This window comes from Leuciscus leuciscus (genome assembly GCF_965113295.1).
Source record: "Leuciscus leuciscus genome assembly, chromosome: 20".
NCBI classification, from domain to species: Eukaryota; Metazoa; Chordata; class Actinopteri; order Cypriniformes; family Leuciscidae; genus Leuciscus; species Leuciscus leuciscus.
This window is the reverse complement of record NC_138744.1, coordinates 14,319,128-14,337,871: the sequence shown is the minus strand read 5'-3', so window position 1 is coordinate 14,337,871 and position 18,744 is coordinate 14,319,128. Positions and strand designations below refer to the sequence as shown.

The 18,744-nt window shown below is 37.5% G+C and overlaps 1 protein-coding gene across 1 annotated transcript; it reads right to left on the bottom strand.

The window, feature by feature from the left end:
- Nucleotides 1-277: 277 nt before the first annotated feature.
- On the bottom strand, nucleotides 278-18,576 carry tex10 (testis expressed 10). Its single transcript, XM_082149640.1, has 16 exons — nucleotides 18,396-18,576; nucleotides 17,672-17,876; nucleotides 16,265-16,773; nucleotides 15,937-16,146; nucleotides 14,222-14,468; nucleotides 14,020-14,132; nucleotides 13,285-13,544; nucleotides 13,060-13,198; nucleotides 11,744-11,913; nucleotides 10,620-10,797; nucleotides 6,619-6,707; nucleotides 6,374-6,507; nucleotides 1,866-1,946; nucleotides 1,601-1,770; nucleotides 616-826; nucleotides 278-476 (listed from the first exon to the last, which is right to left on the bottom strand). Exons 2-16 carry the CDS (start codon nucleotides 17,849-17,851, stop codon nucleotides 366-368), a joined length of 2,802 nt encoding a protein of 933 aa, XP_082005766.1. The 5' UTR covers nucleotides 17,852-17,876; nucleotides 18,396-18,576; the 3' UTR covers nucleotides 278-365.
- Between the last annotated feature and the right edge of the window lie 168 nt (nucleotides 18,577-18,744).

Here is an 18,744-nt window from a genome sequence, read left to right as displayed (position 1 = left end):
GATCAATTCAATGCATAAGTGATGAATATAAGTTAATTTGAAGAAGAAAAAAAACTTTCTGACCCCAAACTTTTGAACATAGTGTTCCCATTTTTTAATTCAGAATTCTTTAAGAAACTTTAAAACAGCAGCTGTTTGTATGTTCCAGTTGCTTTGAGTAAATACCATTATTTCATGAATTCAGTTGATTACGAAACAGTGGGTAATAAAAAAATAAAAAAATCTCTCCAGGTCTATATTCATAAATGTGCAATAAATCTGAAACCGAACTAATAAGTTCATTATCACAACGTTTATTTTCTTCATTTTGTACAAAACGACTGGAATCAGAAAACAAAAAGAACATGAATGGCTGTGGTCAGCAGTTAATAGATGTCCCTCATGGCCATGTTGGCCCGCTGACCAGACATTGTCACGCTGTAGCAGTACAGCAAGTCAGTCAGCCACTGCTCTCGAGTCTCTCCACCATAGAAATGCTGCAAAAACAAACAGTAAAGAGAGTGTCGGCAGTTTGAGTTTAATAAGTAAGCATTTAAGTTTGATCTTTTGAAGCAAAATTAAAATAGATGCATGCAATTTTAAGCATTACACATTACATATTTTGATGTGCCATACCGTTAAGTCCTGTATGATGAGTTGCAGTAGACTGGCGTTGGCCATCATGTGGTTGCGTAATTGAGTATGCTGAAGAAGTAATGACAGGATCTGTGCCAACAGGGGGAGCTCTTCCTCACACAGGTCGCACACGCGAAAAGACTGCAGGACCAATCGCAGGAGCCTCGGTACCGCACTCAACGCAGCAAAACATGCCTCCCACACGGCATCCCTGAAGGAGATAAACGTTTTGACAACATATTTCGTTTTCGTTTTGAGCGTTAGATTGGACCACCCGTTTCTTTGAAGTCCGCATAAAACGGAAGTTTGCAACAGTCTTTTCTTCACTATTGTGATGTGATTGTGAGGGAAAAAATTTAGGGTGGGACTTATTTTTGTCCACTGGGAATTGATTGGATCATTGGATTGTAGTGGTTTACTTGCTGTAAACTCATATGAGTGACAGGTTGTCCCGCCATAAATAATCATGTGCACGGATATATCATTTATAATAATGAAATATTCCATAAAAAACAAGAATTGTCCATTTTGATTTCATGGTGACTTTAACCACAAGCCCCAGTTTGTAACCAAGATTGCATGTGCTATTATATGTGAAAAAAGGTGGCAAAAATGTTATGAATATACTAATAATTGGTTTATATATTTATAAATAATGATTAGATATTCATTATTATTTAGAATAATTGTAATTAATATTTCTTGTATATTACAGACAAATTAATAGACACTTGTATACTATTTCTGAATAAATAGATTGCTGATAAAAACTTTTAGGCGCATCAAAACAAGCAACTATTTTCAAATGTTTTCTTTTATTTTTTATTTTGCGGTCTTCATGAGACTGCCCTTTTTGGACTTTCCCCAGTCCTGTTTTCCAAATTCTCTTTGCTGTATTATCCAATAGTCTTCTTTGTGGTGTATAAATGTTACTCTATGCAAATATTGTGTGTGTGTGTGGGTGCGAGAGTGTTAGCGAGCACACCTCTTGCGGGCACTCTGCTCCAGTTGTAGCAGCAGATTGAGCATACTCAGGCAACAGTCAGACAGGAAGTGGAGGAGTGTGTCGCTGGGCAGGAAGTTGACATCCAGTAACCTAGGAACACACCTTAAAATCGCTGCACACACACAGTCTGGCACCACGGCGAGTCCACACTACAAAGAGATGGAGAGAGTCTCACCACAAACTGTGTCTGGCACCACTGCCCACTTGCATGCAAAACATTCAGTTGAAAAACACGTTCACTCACCAGATTCTTAATGATGGCGTTCTGTATTACATCAAAACACTGTGCACGAGATCCCAGGGTGTCCAGGCAGTGACACACCACCTACAAACACAGTGAAGAGATGTTGATGAACTGAGCAGGTAAATTAAGTTTTCACACAGCAGAGTTAAGGCCGCTCTGAGCACCTCCAAATTCTACTAAAATATGGTGCTGACACATCTTAAAGATGGCTCTGATGCTGCTTTTGTTCTACGTACATGAAATGCAGCATTAATGCACCCTTAATGTCAGCATGAAACAGAAATTGTGACCAACTTCTCTGTTGTGATGTATATCCAAGTGATATATGCACTTCAAAAGAGTCCAATTGAATGATGTATATCCAAGTGAAGCATGAAGCAATAAAGGGCAGGACTGGATTTGGTTTATCGAGATTTGTTTGGGTCGTAAAAAGTGGGCATTACAAACTAAACGGGCACATTTTTAAATAATGATGTGCATGGATAAATAATTTATAATAAACACTGCAACATTACATAAGAAAATAAGAATGGCCAATTTTGATTCAATGGTACGTTTAAACTTTGTATTTGACTAAGTATATATTTTATAATTAGTATATTAAAACTTTTTATTTAAAAACACAAAAAATTTAAAACATAAAAAAGAAATCTGAAATTATAATATACAGAGTATACATTTGATTAAAAATAAAAACATTACGTTAATTTATAAAATATATAAATTATAATTATAAATAAATATTTTAAGTCAGAAAAAAGCATGAAATATACTGTCATGAGCAGAATTTTTTTTTTATATATGTATGTGTGTGTGTGTGTTAAAAGTAACATTTTCATTCATCATGTCTTTATACATCTGCTTTTAGTGTAAAAACAGTGAAGTTAATAGAAATCAAACTAGGCAAAAATATTAAATGAAGATAAACAGATGTTAGAAACATCTTAAGAAGAGAGTCATTTCAGAGACTGAAAGCTGAGAGGCAGGTGACACTTTTCTATCTCAGTCTACAAAGAACCCTTGAATTATACATCACAACATCTGACACATACAAACGGTTTAGGTCGGACAAAAATAAATCCCCAGGCCCAGACAAAAGAGAAGTCTGCAGAGAACAAAGAATCCTATAGCACCACACACACACACACACACAGACACACACACACACACACACACACAAATATACAGTGATGGGCTCAAAGGGTTGGACCGGTCTGTTGTAATGCAAGTTGACACTGGACAGATTAGCGACACCCTGCCACTCTCTGAACTGATATTTTATGAGCACAAACAATAAATAAGTGTGTGAGTGTATGTGTGTGAGAAATCTAATAGTGCTAATAGCATTAGGGCAGATTAGATTAAACAGATGAAGGCGGAACAGAATGTCATTCAGAGCAGGTTATTATCAGACATTAATCAGGCTAACAGTGTTAAGAACACATTACGTATGCTTTAGATTAGAGACGCCTGATTGGCAATAAAGGAATGGACCCCCAGCAGCCATGTGCTCTCGCTCTCTCACACACACCACTCAAACTTAATTTGATGCTAATTGCCGAGCTATATATCTGAGAAACAGTAAGTGAGAATTTTCTTTAAGAGGGTGATGTGAAATCCCAACAGGATTAGAAGCACACTTTTTTAGCACATTTTGTTTTAGCACATTAAGATATTTCAGCAGGGCTGTAAAAAAAGGTGCTAAAATGATTTTCATAATAAAAAAGAAAAAATTTAATTGATTAAAAATTGAATATAAAACTTTGTAAAACTACACACTACGGTCAAAAGTTTGGAATAATAACTTTTTTTAATGTTTTTGAAAGAAGCTCACCAAGGCTGTAACTATTTGATCAAAAATACAGAAAAACAGTAATATCATGAAATATTATTACTATTTACTATTTATATATTACTATTTCAATATATTATTATTTTTTATTTTTTTAATGAATTTTCAGCAGCAATAACTTTAGTCTTTTGGGGTAGGAGATATATGTAATATATACATACACACACACACGTATGTGTGTGTGTGTAATAAATAAATACTTTAATTCAACCAAGGCACATTAAATTGAACAAAAGTGACAGTAAATACATTTATAATGTTACAAAAGATTTCTATTTCAAATAAACTATATTCTTTGGAACTTTCTCTTCATGGAAGAATCCTGAAAAAAAAAAATATTTCCACAAAAATATTAAGCAGCAAAATGTAATAATAAGAACCATTGTTAATAATTAAGAACGAATAATAATCAATAATTGAGCTCCAAATCAGTATATTAGAATGATTTCTGAAGGATCATGTGACACTGAAAACTGGAGTAATGATGCTCAAAATTCAGCTGTGCCATCACAGAAATAAAACTTATTTTAAATTGTAATATTATTTCCCAATATTACTATTTTTCCACAAATTTTTTTTTAGCAAATAAATACATTCTGAAGGCTTTCATTCATTTTCCGTGAAAACTTTACTACTTTGGACGTGAGAGTGCGCACGGCAAGCGGCTAAGATGTCTTTCCATGATCTAGTGGACATTGTTTTCAAGCGCTCATGTAACTCGCACATGAACTGTTTTACGCACACCGTCCGTGCAGACACAAAAATCGTGCTTCGCTCGGACTTCTGGGAACCCTCCTAATGACGAAAATTACATCACGCGGAAAGTGAACAGCTGAAGTATACTTTGGGCTTTAATCAACATAAGTCTTCTTTCAAATTATAAAAATAATTATTAAAAATAATAAATAAAAAGTATCTAATGGTTTAAATATATCTTTATTTAATATCATTTTTTCCCACAAGGTTGAGAATGCAATTAACTTGTACCAAAATGCTACATGTGTTTTTGTAAGGCAATTTCTTTACTGTTAAAAATAATTTCTAATTAAACCCAAGTTAAGTGATTGAGCTGAGAGAAAGCGTGTCCTGTGCTTGTGTACGCGAGGAGGGAATCAGGCTCTTTTCCTCATTAAGGCCCATTATTCTCCATCAGCCTCACCTGCTGGCATCATCTCCCCCGTCACTCCTCATTACCGTATCAACGGAGATGCCAGCCGTCCCTCTACACCTATACTGTCTGATTGACTTGGACACAAAAAATGAAAGTCCAGAGAAAATTGCATAGAGGAATTAGCTGTGTGTGTGCAGTAAAAGAGGGGGGGCAGTAAGAGTCAGACCCTGGCCCGAGGGAGTGGTTTTGTTGGGTTTTAATTTCCGTGTAAAATGTCAGGTGGTGATGGTGTCCGCTGGCTGGCATTAGCATTTGCTTTAGCCAGGAGCGCTCTGATAACCAGCCCTTATTGAAATATGGAGACACCTACACCGGTGCGATGCGATAAACCTTCCCTCTGCTCAACCAACTGGCCGTCTCCAGGGGGAAACTAAAACACACTTGGCCCAAGTGGCCCTGCGCTGATTCAAGTGAACACCTGCTTCTTGGTAGAAGTTGAAAATTGCACCAGGTTAGCATGAAAAAAGACGATGCGATTAAGGTGAACAGCATGACCTGGTTCATATCTCTTTCATGATGTGCAAAACACTTCTTGGTTTATAAACCAATACTTTAAGTGCACTTTTCTAGTGAGCACAGGAAAATTCTGTTACTGTTTCCTGTTAATGTTTATATAATTTTCACGTGTGCATGAAAAAGTTTCAGATTTTTGTTTGTGCAAAAATATTGTTTTGCAAGAAAAATATATATTTTGAAACTACTTGTGTAGTTTCAAAAGTCTCAGGTTTTATCAGGCAAATATCACATTATGGGCTCTGTGCTATTAGAGCTGTCAATTTAATGCATTCATTTAGTGCGATTAATTATGAAAAAACAATGCATTCATATTAACGCAATTAACTGTCCCTAACCCGTGTGTAAATTACATATTCAAGGAAGTTACACGTTTTTGCAACAATGTAACAAATAGAATGGCTTTGAGAAGCACTTTCAACATAGAATTAATGAAAAAAATGAATTAAACGGGCAAATTTTTTTTGCACAGATGAAATACTGTGCAAAAAAACCCAACAACAATCAATATATTGACTTCTAAAGACACTTTTTATCATGTTTATTCAACTATTTTGCCTTTCAAAATAATGTGATGTCTTTAAATGATATATTTTGATTTTCATCAAAATTTTCATGGGGACTTTTCTTCATTCACATATTGTTAATATTGTGTATAAAAAATTAAGCACTGGACAGAAAAAATATGTAATGCTGAAAATGCTGTCCCAGGCAAACATGTGTAATGCAAATGCAGTCAACAGACTGCAGACAGACGAGTGGGTTGACACCAGAACCACCGCATGTCTGACACAAGCCAGACTAGATGAGAGAGGAGAGGGGCGCTCACAGGGGACAGAGTGGATGACAACAGGATTAGAAACAGCGATTGACAGCAGAACAACTGACATAACACACATGCTGGAGCAGCTGAAAGTGGAGAAAGGGACTGTCAGATAAAAGAGAGGGAGAGAGAGAGAGAAAAAAAATCACCTCCACCACATCCCAATGATGTAGAAACTGCTCCAGGGTGGTAGCGAACACACTGAGGGGCGAGAGTGTAGAGGAGGGCAACAGGCCATCTTCATCTGTGTCCTGCAGGGCCCGCAACATCTCAGAGGAGAAACCTGAAGCACAGGATCATGGGAACGCCGCTTTATCAATATCAAGCATGCTGTCGGTACTAGTATCGTTGAATGTGATGTATGATCTGTGTGTGTATACAAGTGTGTGCGCACCTGTTAGTGTGGTGAAAAAGAAACTGAGGTAATCTACATCCTTCACTGGCACATCCTGTGAACTGCTCGACCAGCCACTCAGAGGAGACCTGTGGGGAAGCACACACGCATTACTGTGCAGTGGTCCGGCACTGATCCGCTCTCCCGTTACACATCTCACACTGTACCTGTGTGTGTGCGTGTGGTGAGAATGTCAGTCTAAAAATACTGGCCATCTGAGATCCTTCATTTCCTTTGAAATCAACCTCCCACCACAAACACACTCACTTTCAGCAAATGAGAACACTCACGGTATTAAGGAAACGCTGGGGTCATCCTCACAATATGGCAGACATCACTTACTGTTCTTTCAGAAGATTTTAAAACATTCCTGAAGCACAGGATCATGTTGACAATTTATCCATTTAAAAAAAGTGGGAATGAATGCTCTATCAAGATTTTAGTTTTTTGTATCATGTTAAGTCTTTTTTGCTCTTTAATCTTCAATGATTTTTATAAAGTAAATGTAAGATAAATATTTACTGGACTGAAGCAACTTGGGTTTACTTGATTATTCATATACCCTTTTTTCATGTTAATGTAAATGTCAAATATAACACAACAGGGTTTTGGAGAACATTTATTTGTCCATTTCTCAATTATCATTCATTTGCAATGAATTGCATGTATGAGCCATAAAAGCCTGATTCAACATGGATTCCATGTGATGCTGTGCTTCTATGTGTGCGTTCAAGGCTTCAGCGATAACTTTATGGCAAGATATTTTAGAAGTAACCATTTTATAGTCACGCTTTTCTGAGAAGGAAATCAGAAAGAACCAGTGTGTGCGTGTGTGTGTGTTAAAGCTATTCAGGGACAATCCACGCAGTCTTATGATTCTCCCTTATTGATGTGGATCAGCCTCAAGGCTAATAAAGTGAATGGATATCTGATCTTTTACTTGTTTGATTTCATTTCTCTTGTGATTGTGGAATGAGCATGTGCTGGACTTCCTTAATGCATACTGATTGGCATATTTCCCATCAAACCATTAGTAAAAAGGGGCTGGAGTCTGGACACACAAACACATGCAGAGATATGCACCTCTTTCTGTGTGCCAGCCACACACACACACACACGGATAATATAACAACACACACTCTATTGCTAAACTATTAGCCATTCTTGTCTAAGTTTAGCAACACTTTCTGAACCCCATGGCCACCATTCAAAACTCAACAAGAGTTAGCTTCATTTCGCTGATGTGATCAAAGACAAATTCTTGTGAAGGACAAAATGTTCGGTTCATGTTGTTTAGAGGATTGGCTCTCTTAACGGCATGTCACGCAGTTCTGCCATGAACAGAAGCGGCCTTAAGTGATGCTTGGCTTATCACGGAGGAATCCTGTCATGGGTCCAGATTTTTTCAAATGTGCAGTCAGTGTGAATTCACTTGCCGTAACATTTGTTTTGGAATTTCGGTGCGACTCTTAGCAGGGACCTAGACGATCGTTCAACGTCTTATCTAAAGAGTAATACTGCCCTCTGTAGGTCTCCGGGCAGACTTAGCCTAGTGTTGTTGTTATGAGCAAACAGAGCCCAGAGGAAAGGCAGTGTAACCAAGACACATTCACACAGGGACTCTAAGTTACACAGTCAGTGTGTTCTGCTCCCTTTAGGATTTAAGGGGAAACTACAAATAAAAGAGTGGCTTTAGGCTAGTGACTAAAAGAAACACAGTGGGGACACAGCATGTCACAAAGATACACACACAAATGTACTTGCACACAGCCTAAGGCCCTCAGCATGCAGAGGAACTCACAAAGGAATATTCTGTCAATCATACATGACTAGTTTACACTTGTAAGCTTATCAGATCAGTCCTAAATAAGTTTCCTAAATAAGAACATATGAAATGATAAAAATGTGATAACCTTTATAAAGATGTGTATTTTGTATATGAGGTGCACTATTTTATAATTATTTGTTTACTATTATAGTACTTATTAATATTTTGAATTAGCTTTTATTTTTATATTGTCATTTTAGTTCAAGTTTTAGTCATTTTCTTGTAGTATTAGTTTTCTATTTTATTCAATTTAAAATTAATTTATTATTTTTATTAAAATATTCTTATTTAGCTTTAGTTTATTTTATAACGGATTTATATTAGCAATTCAGCGTAAACATATTTCAATAGGCTGCCATGGAAACATTTCTAATTTTCACATGTTTTTCATCTAATATTTTACTGTATTTCAGCTTTATTTTAATTAGCTAAATTGATTTTGAATAGTTTTGGTTTTAGTTAACAATAACAACACTAATGAGATGACAGTATCGTCTGTTTGCCATTTCATTAAATTATTCTATTTATGTTTTTATTAAAGCATATTATTAATTACATTGATGAAAGCAATGATGGTTTAAGTTAATGATGCAGAATTTGTGAATAAAGCAACAGGCTGATTTTGTATCATATCTGTTATTTCTAACTAGATTTATAAAAAAAAAAACAATGTATCTTTATTTCATTCAAATAAATTACTTGTTTATTTGTGTTAAGAGTAATCAACAATAAAACTACTCAAAATGCCCATCCCTGCTCCTTTCCTGAAGACACTCACTAAACAAAATTTCTGAAACCTCTTTTTAATGTGAGTGTATTATGTTACTACAACTTGGCGAAAACTGTGCAAAATACGAAGGCCTGGTTTCACAGACAGGGCTTAGATTAAGCCAGGATTAGGCCTTAAATTAAAACATTTAAATAGCTTTTATAAACGTGCCTTAAAAACATTACTGGTGTGCATCTTGAGATAAAACAATGGCACTGATTATTTTAAGATAAGTCAGTGCAAGTTGCTTTCAGTTAAAAGAGCTCAAACTTGCATTTTAGTCTGGGACAGCCTTTAGACTGTGAAACCGGGGGTAAGTGTTGTGTATACCAAAGACAACGATAACTCTGAATATACTGAACTTACTGCAGAATGACCTCTGCTTCACTGCGCAGTGACTCGTGGCTCCGTTCCGCCGCATTACGGCCAATCGCGGTTAATGACTAATGGTCACGGCCAATCAGAGTTAAGTGGGAGAATTGGCCATCCTCTTATCATGCCGCAGAGTGCTTGGCTGTCTCTGATTGGTTAAATTGTTTGATTCTATTAGCAGTGAAAACTCTGAGGCTGCTGTCTCCTCTCGGCAGTCGTAGAAATCAGAGTCACATTCTAAACATATCAGTCAGATGCAGACAGATACTCCCCTCCAGGGCTGAGCTGCACATGCATACCAAGTCTTGGTCAAATCCACACTGATGCACTTATTTCCCCATTTTAGCAAGTATTATGTGTTGCACTTTATTTCGATGTTACACTTAAGACATTCTACTAACTATAAATACTTTGCAACTACATGTCAACTACCAGTCATTAGAGTATTAGTAGACTGTATAGTAGACTGTTAGGTTATGGTTAGGTGTTAGGATTCGGGTAAGTAGAATAAGTTGACATGCGGTTGCAAAGTTACTTATAGTCAGTAGAATGTCTGTTGGGGGACCATCAAAATAAAGTGTTCCCAGATATTAAGCAAACAGTCGACTAATACTCTACAAATAGCTAGTTGACCTGTAGTTGCAAAGTTACTTAAAGTTAGAAGAATGTCTAAAGTGGACCATCAAAATAAAGTGTTGCGTATTATGTTTGGAAACGCTCGACTCAACTATACTAAAGCAGTAGTGTATAAGAAATTCATATATGCAAGTATTCTGTTTTAAATTAATTCTTAAATTAAATCTCCTGTCCAAAACCTAGCACATATGTATTTCATTTAATGATGAAAAGTAGTGATAAACTCTACATAAAAAAACAACAACAGAAGATTATTTTCACAAGTGATTATGCAAAGACACTGTGGAATTCATTTCTAAAACCTTACAAAAACATTTCAAAATGTCCCAGAGCGGAACACTGGAAGCAGACTTAAGGACTGCATTAGTGCATGCGGATGTGTCATAACCCTCATACCTCAGGTGTATGGTGCGTATTAGTGTAGTGGCGAGGCTAGCCGACACTCTCCCAGTGTTGCAGACCTGGCTGAGACATGCCAGAAGCTCTGCGGGAAACGCTGGCAGGAAATGGAGAATCTGAACCAGCCTCTTCTGGGACTCCACAGGCAACACAACCACACAGCCGTCCTGTGGATCTGCGACATGATCACAAACAAATATATATATTTCACAGATTAGCATAAACTGAGAAACATTAATACAATATATATGCTCAGCATGCAAAAGTTCTAAAAAGAAAATATATACAATAATTAAAAAAAACATTTATGAAATAAAATTGTACTAACACATAGAAAACTACTGCTATTTTAAGACTCCTTTAGAAATTCCTGGCCCAAGGCGAATTACCCTTAGGGGTTGACTGCTCTATTCTGAGATTGATTATTCATTCTGATTGTGAAACTTGATGGGAAAAGAAAGAGCTCCACCTAGTGACAGATTTATCTAAATGCCAACACTCAACAGTGAAGGAAAGAATGCAAGTGAGAAGAGAGGGAGAAAAAAGTAAGAGAGAAAGAGTTTCGTCCTCTCAGTGATCACAGAGAGACAGACATTATTAGCTGCTGACGCACGCTGCTGATGTCATGAGTGCTAACACACACAAAGAGAGTGCTGTGCTCCCGAAACACAAAACTACAGAACGCTTATATCACACACAGAACCAGAGACGCCACCACTCTAATGCTCTCCCTCACTACCGCCCGATCCCTTACACAAGACTCTCTCATGCACACACACACTATAGACCTTATGTGCCAGAGAAACAAGCGCACAGCCATCTTTAGAATTTTGTGTTTGAACTTCCGTTTTGCGGCAGCTCTGTATATTTCTATGGCATCGCTGTCGAAGAGTAATTAGCTGGTGAATTTACTTATTGTAGAACAAATGAAAATCATTGACATGAGCTTTGTTATGTTTGAAGCAGACCGGGAAGATTTATTAATCCGTAAGATCTTACCTTCATGCTGTGACACAGAACACAACGAGCTCAGTGCTGAAAAGTGGTGGGGCTACATGAGGTCTATAGTAGTGAGAGAGTATGTTAAACAGTTGTTTGTGTGTATGGGCATATATAATTACCATAGAGACCGCAGGCATTTTTCTGAAGACTCTGCAGAAGGTCTTTGTTGCCCCTCGCGGCAGCTGGCTGCACCGTCTCCAGCAGTTGTGCTGAGAGCTGAGGATTCCTGCTGCCCAGCTGAACCAACTGAACCGGCAGTGACGCCAACCAGCGCGCCAGAATCCTGCTCCTGAAAGAGAGGCAGACTTCAGACTCTTCTCATTATCATGAGGTGCATTTCTAGACTTAAACAATGAAAAGATGCTAGGGGGAGTCTTCAGTTTACTTAAATACAATTAATTTAACAAACAAACAAATTGTAAGACCATACAGATAAAGACTAAAAATATATAACCACTAGAGGTTGAATGACTTCAGATATTTTTTTCTTTTGTCTACATTTATGTGATTATAGTCGCTGATGACTTCATTAATGAACAAATAAGCCTGAACATCGAGTTGACAGCTGAGACTCGAACGCAAGTTGCCTTGTGCACAGCTATGGCATGTGACACAGCGCTGCCCACGAGACTATTGCTCCTACATAGCTTATTTTTATCATTTCTTTTGTCTTTGTCTATTTGAATGCATTAGTGAGAGAGCGATTGCATAGGCCATGCTCAGTGACCAGTCGACGTCAAGCTTAAAGCATCATGGCAGAGCATTACAGTCGACTAGTCTGTACAACCCCCTAATAAACTAGAAACATTTATTATTTTGTTTTAAAATACTTATTCCTTTCCCAGCTTAATGTGCAGAGACAATGAGCTGTAACTAGGCTGATACACGTTCAAAAGTTTTGGGTCAGTTTTAAAAATGTTTCATATGCTCACAAAGTCTGTAGCTATCTGATCAGAAATACAGTAAAAACAGAAATATTTTAATATATTCTAAAATGTAATTTATTCCTGTGATGTCAAAAATTAATTTTCAGCATCATTACAGAGTCACATGATTCTTCAGAAACCATTCTAATATGCTGATTTGCTGATCAAGAAACATTTCTTATTATTATCAATGTTGGAAACAGCTTAATATTTATGTGGAAACCATGATACATTTTTTTCAGGATTCTTTGATGAACAGAAAGCTCCAAAGAACAATTTATTTAAAATAGAAATCTATTACAAATGTCTTTACATTCACTTTCGACCAATTTAATTAATCCTTGCTGAATAATAGGATAATAGTGTGTGTGTGTGTGTGTGTGTGTGTGTGTGTGTGTGTGTGTGTGTGTGTGTGTGTGTGTGTGTGTGTGTGTGTGTGTGTGTGTGTGTGTGTAAAATTATTGATGCTGGAATAAATAGGTTTGTGTCCAGAAAAAAATTGCACCTACCTAGCAATATGAGGGTGGTTCTGATGCTCTTGAATGTAGAGCTGACTGAAGAAGCGCAGCAGCAGAGTGCGGACGCTCACACTCAGGTTCTTCTGCTGGTACTGCACAAACACAGCCTGCAGGAGATCATCTGTCACCACTGCAAACACACACACACACATTTTATATCCAGCAGACCTTCATTAGAAAACAAAACTTCGTCCTCTATTAAGAAAAGGGTCTCACCTCGGCTGCGCTGGGTTACAATCATTCTCCACACCACCTCCAGTAAGGCTGCCAGGTGCCTTGAGCTCAGCTTGCCCCCACTGGATAACGTCTCCCTAATAAAGACCCTGATTGGTCCGAGCCAGTCAGCATCTTCGACTGCTACGTGATCCTGGCCCCTAAGACTGAGTGTCACCATAACTTGACACAATGTGACGTTTACGGCCAACGGTTCCACGTTACCCCCAGCAACCGTTTCGCTTGCTACTTGCAGCCTAATCCTGAAAGCAACAAAAAAATTAATTTAATTAATCATTAATTTAAGTAAAAAGCACAGTTTGCTTTAACATAGAATATATAACATATAATGATGTGCAATAATGTATAAAAAAAATTAACTGGGTAATCTACTATAATCTAATTGGTTATGCCTTTTTTTAAATTATTTTACAGCTTTTGTCCAGCTGGCATAACAGGGCTGGGGAGTAGAGGGGGTTGGTGTTATTTGTTTGGTTGGTTGGTAATAAATAAAATATTTTTAAAAAAAGAATAATAATAATAAAAAAAATCTTAAAAACCTACAATCAAGATTTATTTATTATTTGAGTTTTATTTTAAAAAATATTTAAAAACTACTGTTTTTATTGAAGAACATACAGTTCTTGAAACTTCTGGAATCAAAAACATGAACTGTGGTTCATTCATTTACAATTATTACAATCATGTCTCAATAAAGCAAATGGACTTTTTGGTCACCTCTTTCCATCAGCTTTTTTCTTGAGTCTGGCTACTTCCAGCAGGCCGTAGGGGAAGTTTTTCATGAAGTGCTGTTTGAAATCTGTCAGGTATGAGTTCCGGAACCAGGCATCCTGCACGATACAGTGGGAACAGGGTTTATGTGAGCACACCGGGCTGTACAACATCAGTGATGCTGCCACTGCAGTGTAAGTGTATGTACCAGTATGTCCTGCTGGTCTCTCTGTGGGGCGAGTCTTCTCAGTAACTGCAGTATGGTGAGGATCTGGAACATAAGAGCCATGGACTCGGCTGAGAGCAGGTGGCCGCTGTCCATCTGCACGCGCTCTCCACCTGCCGCCTCAACCCAGATCTCCAGCAACAGAGGCACCAGGGTTCCTGCAAAGCCCTGCACCGTCTCAGCTGAGCAGAGTTCCTTATTCATTCCAGCCCCTGGCTTAGAGTCAGGCCTACACAAAACAGACATAAAGGCAAACAATGATCATCATGATATAATATGTAAGAAACGGTATCAACACTATCAAAAACAGTAGCATAATAACACGACTAGTGCACAGATCTGTAGAACAAGTAGGTTACAGAATGAAATATGCCAAATATGCAAATGCACTGACCATGAAGAAGGCTATGCTTTTTCAATCAGTTTACTAGTTAACCATAAGAGCACTAGACAAAGTTATTATTAATTATCCATATATAAATGTTTATTAATGAAAACATTTACTGTAATTAGCATTGTTCCATGAATAATAAAAAACAAGTACAAATTGCCAAGCATATGTATTAAAAAATTCTAATTTAAAAATTGTCCATCCCCCCAAAACAGACACAAAGTGTAGAATGGCAAAAAGGTTCCAACAAAATACATTGGATGTAAAAAAAAGAAAAGAAAAAAAAGGGCTAAATTTAAAGATCAGGAAGAAACATATGAGGACAAATAGGAGAGAGGCAGGGAGGAAGCGGATAGAGATCAGGAAGAGACAGAAACCTTTTATATAGTGTATATTACGAGTTGCATTTGTAGGTTTAGACCATATAATGGCAATGAATAGCGACCATGATCAAACTAAAAAAGAGATGCCCCCAGAACACTTGGAATATACAGCATGTTGTGTCTTTTTTCAGAGCTGGATGCTGGTCGCTTTTCGCTGTCATCACCAGCTCGAGTGGGACACTTTTTAAAAAAAATCCAAAATGAAAGAAGGGCACCAGGGTGAGTAAATGATGACTTAATTTTCATTTTTGGGTTAACAAAACATTTAACTATATAAAGCAGTTTTTTTCTATGAAGAGCCAAAAATAAACTTAATTGAGGGCCATGGGCAAAAACAACGTTGCATTATTTCAACTTATAACTTTAAGGACCTATATTAAAATTCAAGTGGTTAACCCTCATTTATGATTTAAATAATTTATTTAAAAACAGAAAAAAAAGAAAAAAACATTATTGTGTGATGTTAACTAAGGCAGTTACAAAATGTTATTTTTACAATGAAACTTTCAGTACAATGAAAACTAGATTGAGTATTATACAAAAGACTGACATCAGTAAAAAAAAAATATATATTTGTTGACTGTGTGTCACTGCCTCAATATCATGACTGCGCAATTACTCCATTACTGTTCCAGCACCTCAAAAAGGGCATTAAAATTTTTTTTTTTATAATATTTACTTATATTCTCTACATTTACAATGCAAAAAAAAAGACGCTAAATTAGAAAAAATACATTGCAATTTACTGCATGGCAGGCCAAATCAAAGGTCATAACGGGCCAATTTTCATTCCCTAGTTTGGCCACCTCTGAAATAAACAACAAACTTTCATGCAATATTCAGTTGGTCTACATGATGAAGGGCATTCTGATAATGAAAAGAGAAATTAGTCAGCAATCATTTAATGTAACAATGAAACGCACCTTAGGCGATAAGTGGAGCGTGGGGTGGGCACGGCTCCAGAATTTTCAAACACTTGGATCCTGCCCTTTCCAAAGACATGCTCCTCCCAACTCACATCTACAGGTGTCACCGAGCCTTTCTCTCCAGCCCACATTCCAAGGCCAATCCTACTGACCACGTCTTCCTCCAGAGGTCTTTCCTCAACAACTGCCTGCAGAAAATTGCCCAACCTAAAAATGTGTGCATGCACAAATTATTATGGTGCAATAAATAACAACATAGCAAACTACACAGAAAGAAGAGGGAGAAAATGACAGACTTTTATGTAAATTTTCTTTGGTGCAATACCTGAGCAACACAGTAAGTCTCCATTGCTGTGCTGTCACCGAGCGATTTGTGCTGATAGTCAGAGAATAGCCCCCTTTCCCAGATTTATCCAGCCCTGTTCCAGCTTTCCGCCTTTGGGAGATGAGCTCCAGAAAATTGGCCAGCAGAACCGTATGTCTCTGAGACAGAAGTCCAGGATAGTGCTCTAACAGCACATCTAGGACCCGGAGAGCATCTTCCTGGATGGGTTCTGAGATGTGGGTCATGGCACAAGTGAGGTGGGCGCTGAGCAAGGGGAAGAAGGGTGCTATGCGTTCGGCGGAGATGCACTGAGCGATGAAACGCAGCAGACGAACTGCAGCTGCGCGCACAGAGCCGTCTTTGTCGGTGAAGAGGGCCGCCACCTCGGAGAGCACAGCTGACGCATGCTGCTCAACCAGAGTAGGGTGAGCGGAGAGCAACTCCCGCAAACCCACCAGAGCTCCCTGCTTCACGTTACTGTTGAAGTGGTGCAGCTGGGACAACAGATCCTGAGAGAGAGAGAGATACAATGGAAGAGTAATTAAAAAAGATAATGAACTAGGGGTGTAAACTGGACGTTTCATCACGATATGATCTGACATTGATTCTCTTAACCGGTGATACGATATTTGCAGATCCCTGAAAACATGGCATAATGCGACAACGCATCAACATATCGATATTACAATTGTATGTGCCTTTTTTGCACAACCTGTTACATTCTTATTAACTCACAAATGCAACCAAAACATAACATTAACATTTAATTGAAAACTCTGGAAAAAGAAAATTCTGTATTCCATTTGGGATCCACCAATAAATAATAATAATAATTTGGTCCATAAAGTGTTAAAACCATGGTTAAAACTTATAAAATATTTGATGACAGCTCAGTGACAATGCAGATGTGGCTAACATGAGTGTGTCGAAATAAAGGTGCATCTTAAAAATATATATGTTGCATTTATCATATTGTTAGTGATTTGATCGGCAGCATGGTTGGGTTGCACTGTCGCCTCACAGTAAGGAGATCCCCAACTGAGCCAGGGGTCCTTTCTGTGTAAAGTTTGCATGTTCTCCCTGTGTCAGCGTGGGTTTCCTCTGGGTGCTCCGTTTCCCCCAAAGACATATATGGTTGTGTGGATAGGATTTGGCAAATTGTCCGTAGGAGTGTGTGTGAGTGTGAATGTGTTGTGTCAGGAAGGGCATCCGGTGTAAAACCTGTGCCAAATCAAATGTGTGTGAGACGCGGACCCTGCAAATGAGTGTGAATAACACTAGCAAGATGGATGGAATGTTAGTCATTTGATCAATGCATCAGTCAATATCTATGTATTGTTACATCTCTATAAGTACCACAGAGAGATGAGGGTCAGTGGAAAGTGTGAGATTGTGCGTTTTATGTACCTTGATGTCGAGATTCCTGTGTGTGGTCGGTCCTGAACTCCCATGCTTCAGCTGCTCTGGTAAACGGATAGTTTTTGATCTGAAGTTGACGTCCGTTGCATTGTCAGCTTTTGGCTTCGTTTGGCCAACCTTTAGCTTATTTTTCTGAAAATCGCCTTGCCTTTTTCTTTTTTTGGTCATTCTTCAGTTGTTAAATAAAAAAGAACTGTAACAAAAAATAAAACAACACTAATAAGGGTTTTGAGCATCACATACTAGTTTAAACACGACATATTATAAAGGTAATAAGGTTCCATTTCATAGTTCCTTTACATTTAGATAATTCTCCAAATAAAATCATCATAAAAATATTAAACACAGCAAACAAAATGCACAGTTTGGTCCAGCTCTTCCCATGTAACGTTATATTGCATTGCAATAGAATGTAGCAATGAGATGACAAAACAGAGCACCACAAGAATCATCATGCAAATGAGTACATATAATATATTATCAGTTCAGTTAATTAGACAATTTACAGTAGCAGATATATGCTATTAGCTATACACGTTTGAAATGATGATTACTTTTTACAACAGTGTGCATACTAGTGTAGCTATAAACACTACGCAGCCATAAAAAATACACTATCGGCGATTAACGCCATTGCAAAATATTATTTTACTCAGTTTAAACACAAATACCACAACAAAACAACGACTTTAGATAAGTTTATTTTACTGACCACAGAGAATCACTCGTGCTGCTGTTGAGCCATAAGGGGTCCTTCAGTCTCTGTTGAGATGATAGACCGGCTAAACAGATGCCTGATTAAATTTCACACAACAACTATTTCTTTTGACTATTTACTTAATAAATGCATGAATCCAAACACTTACAATGTATTTTATTTTAACTGAAATGTCTATGTAGATACTGCAATACACAGTCACAAATCAAGATAGTACGGCAGTCTTTGTCAGGAGCTGAAAAAAGCTCGTTTCAAAATAAAGGTTTTTGCTTGTGAGTCTAGTTCTCTTCACTTCATGTGTCTCAAAAGTTTGAAGTAACTTAATTAATTTGATAATGATTTG

Excerpts from the sequence above, each read along its gene's own strand:
- tex10 (XM_082149640.1), bottom strand. The coding sequence starts at position 17,851 with ATGACCAAAAAAAGAAAAAGGCAAGGCGATTTTCAGAAAAATAAGCTA. Across the intron at positions 14,469-15,936 it reads CGCTCCACTTATCGCCTAAG|GCCTGACTCTAAGCCAGGGG; the intron begins GTGCGTTTCATT and ends TGTTTTGTGTAG. Across the intron at positions 14,133-14,221 it reads GAGACCAGCAGGACATACTG|GATGCCTGGTTCCGGAACTC; the intron begins GTACATACACTT and ends TGTATCGTGCAG.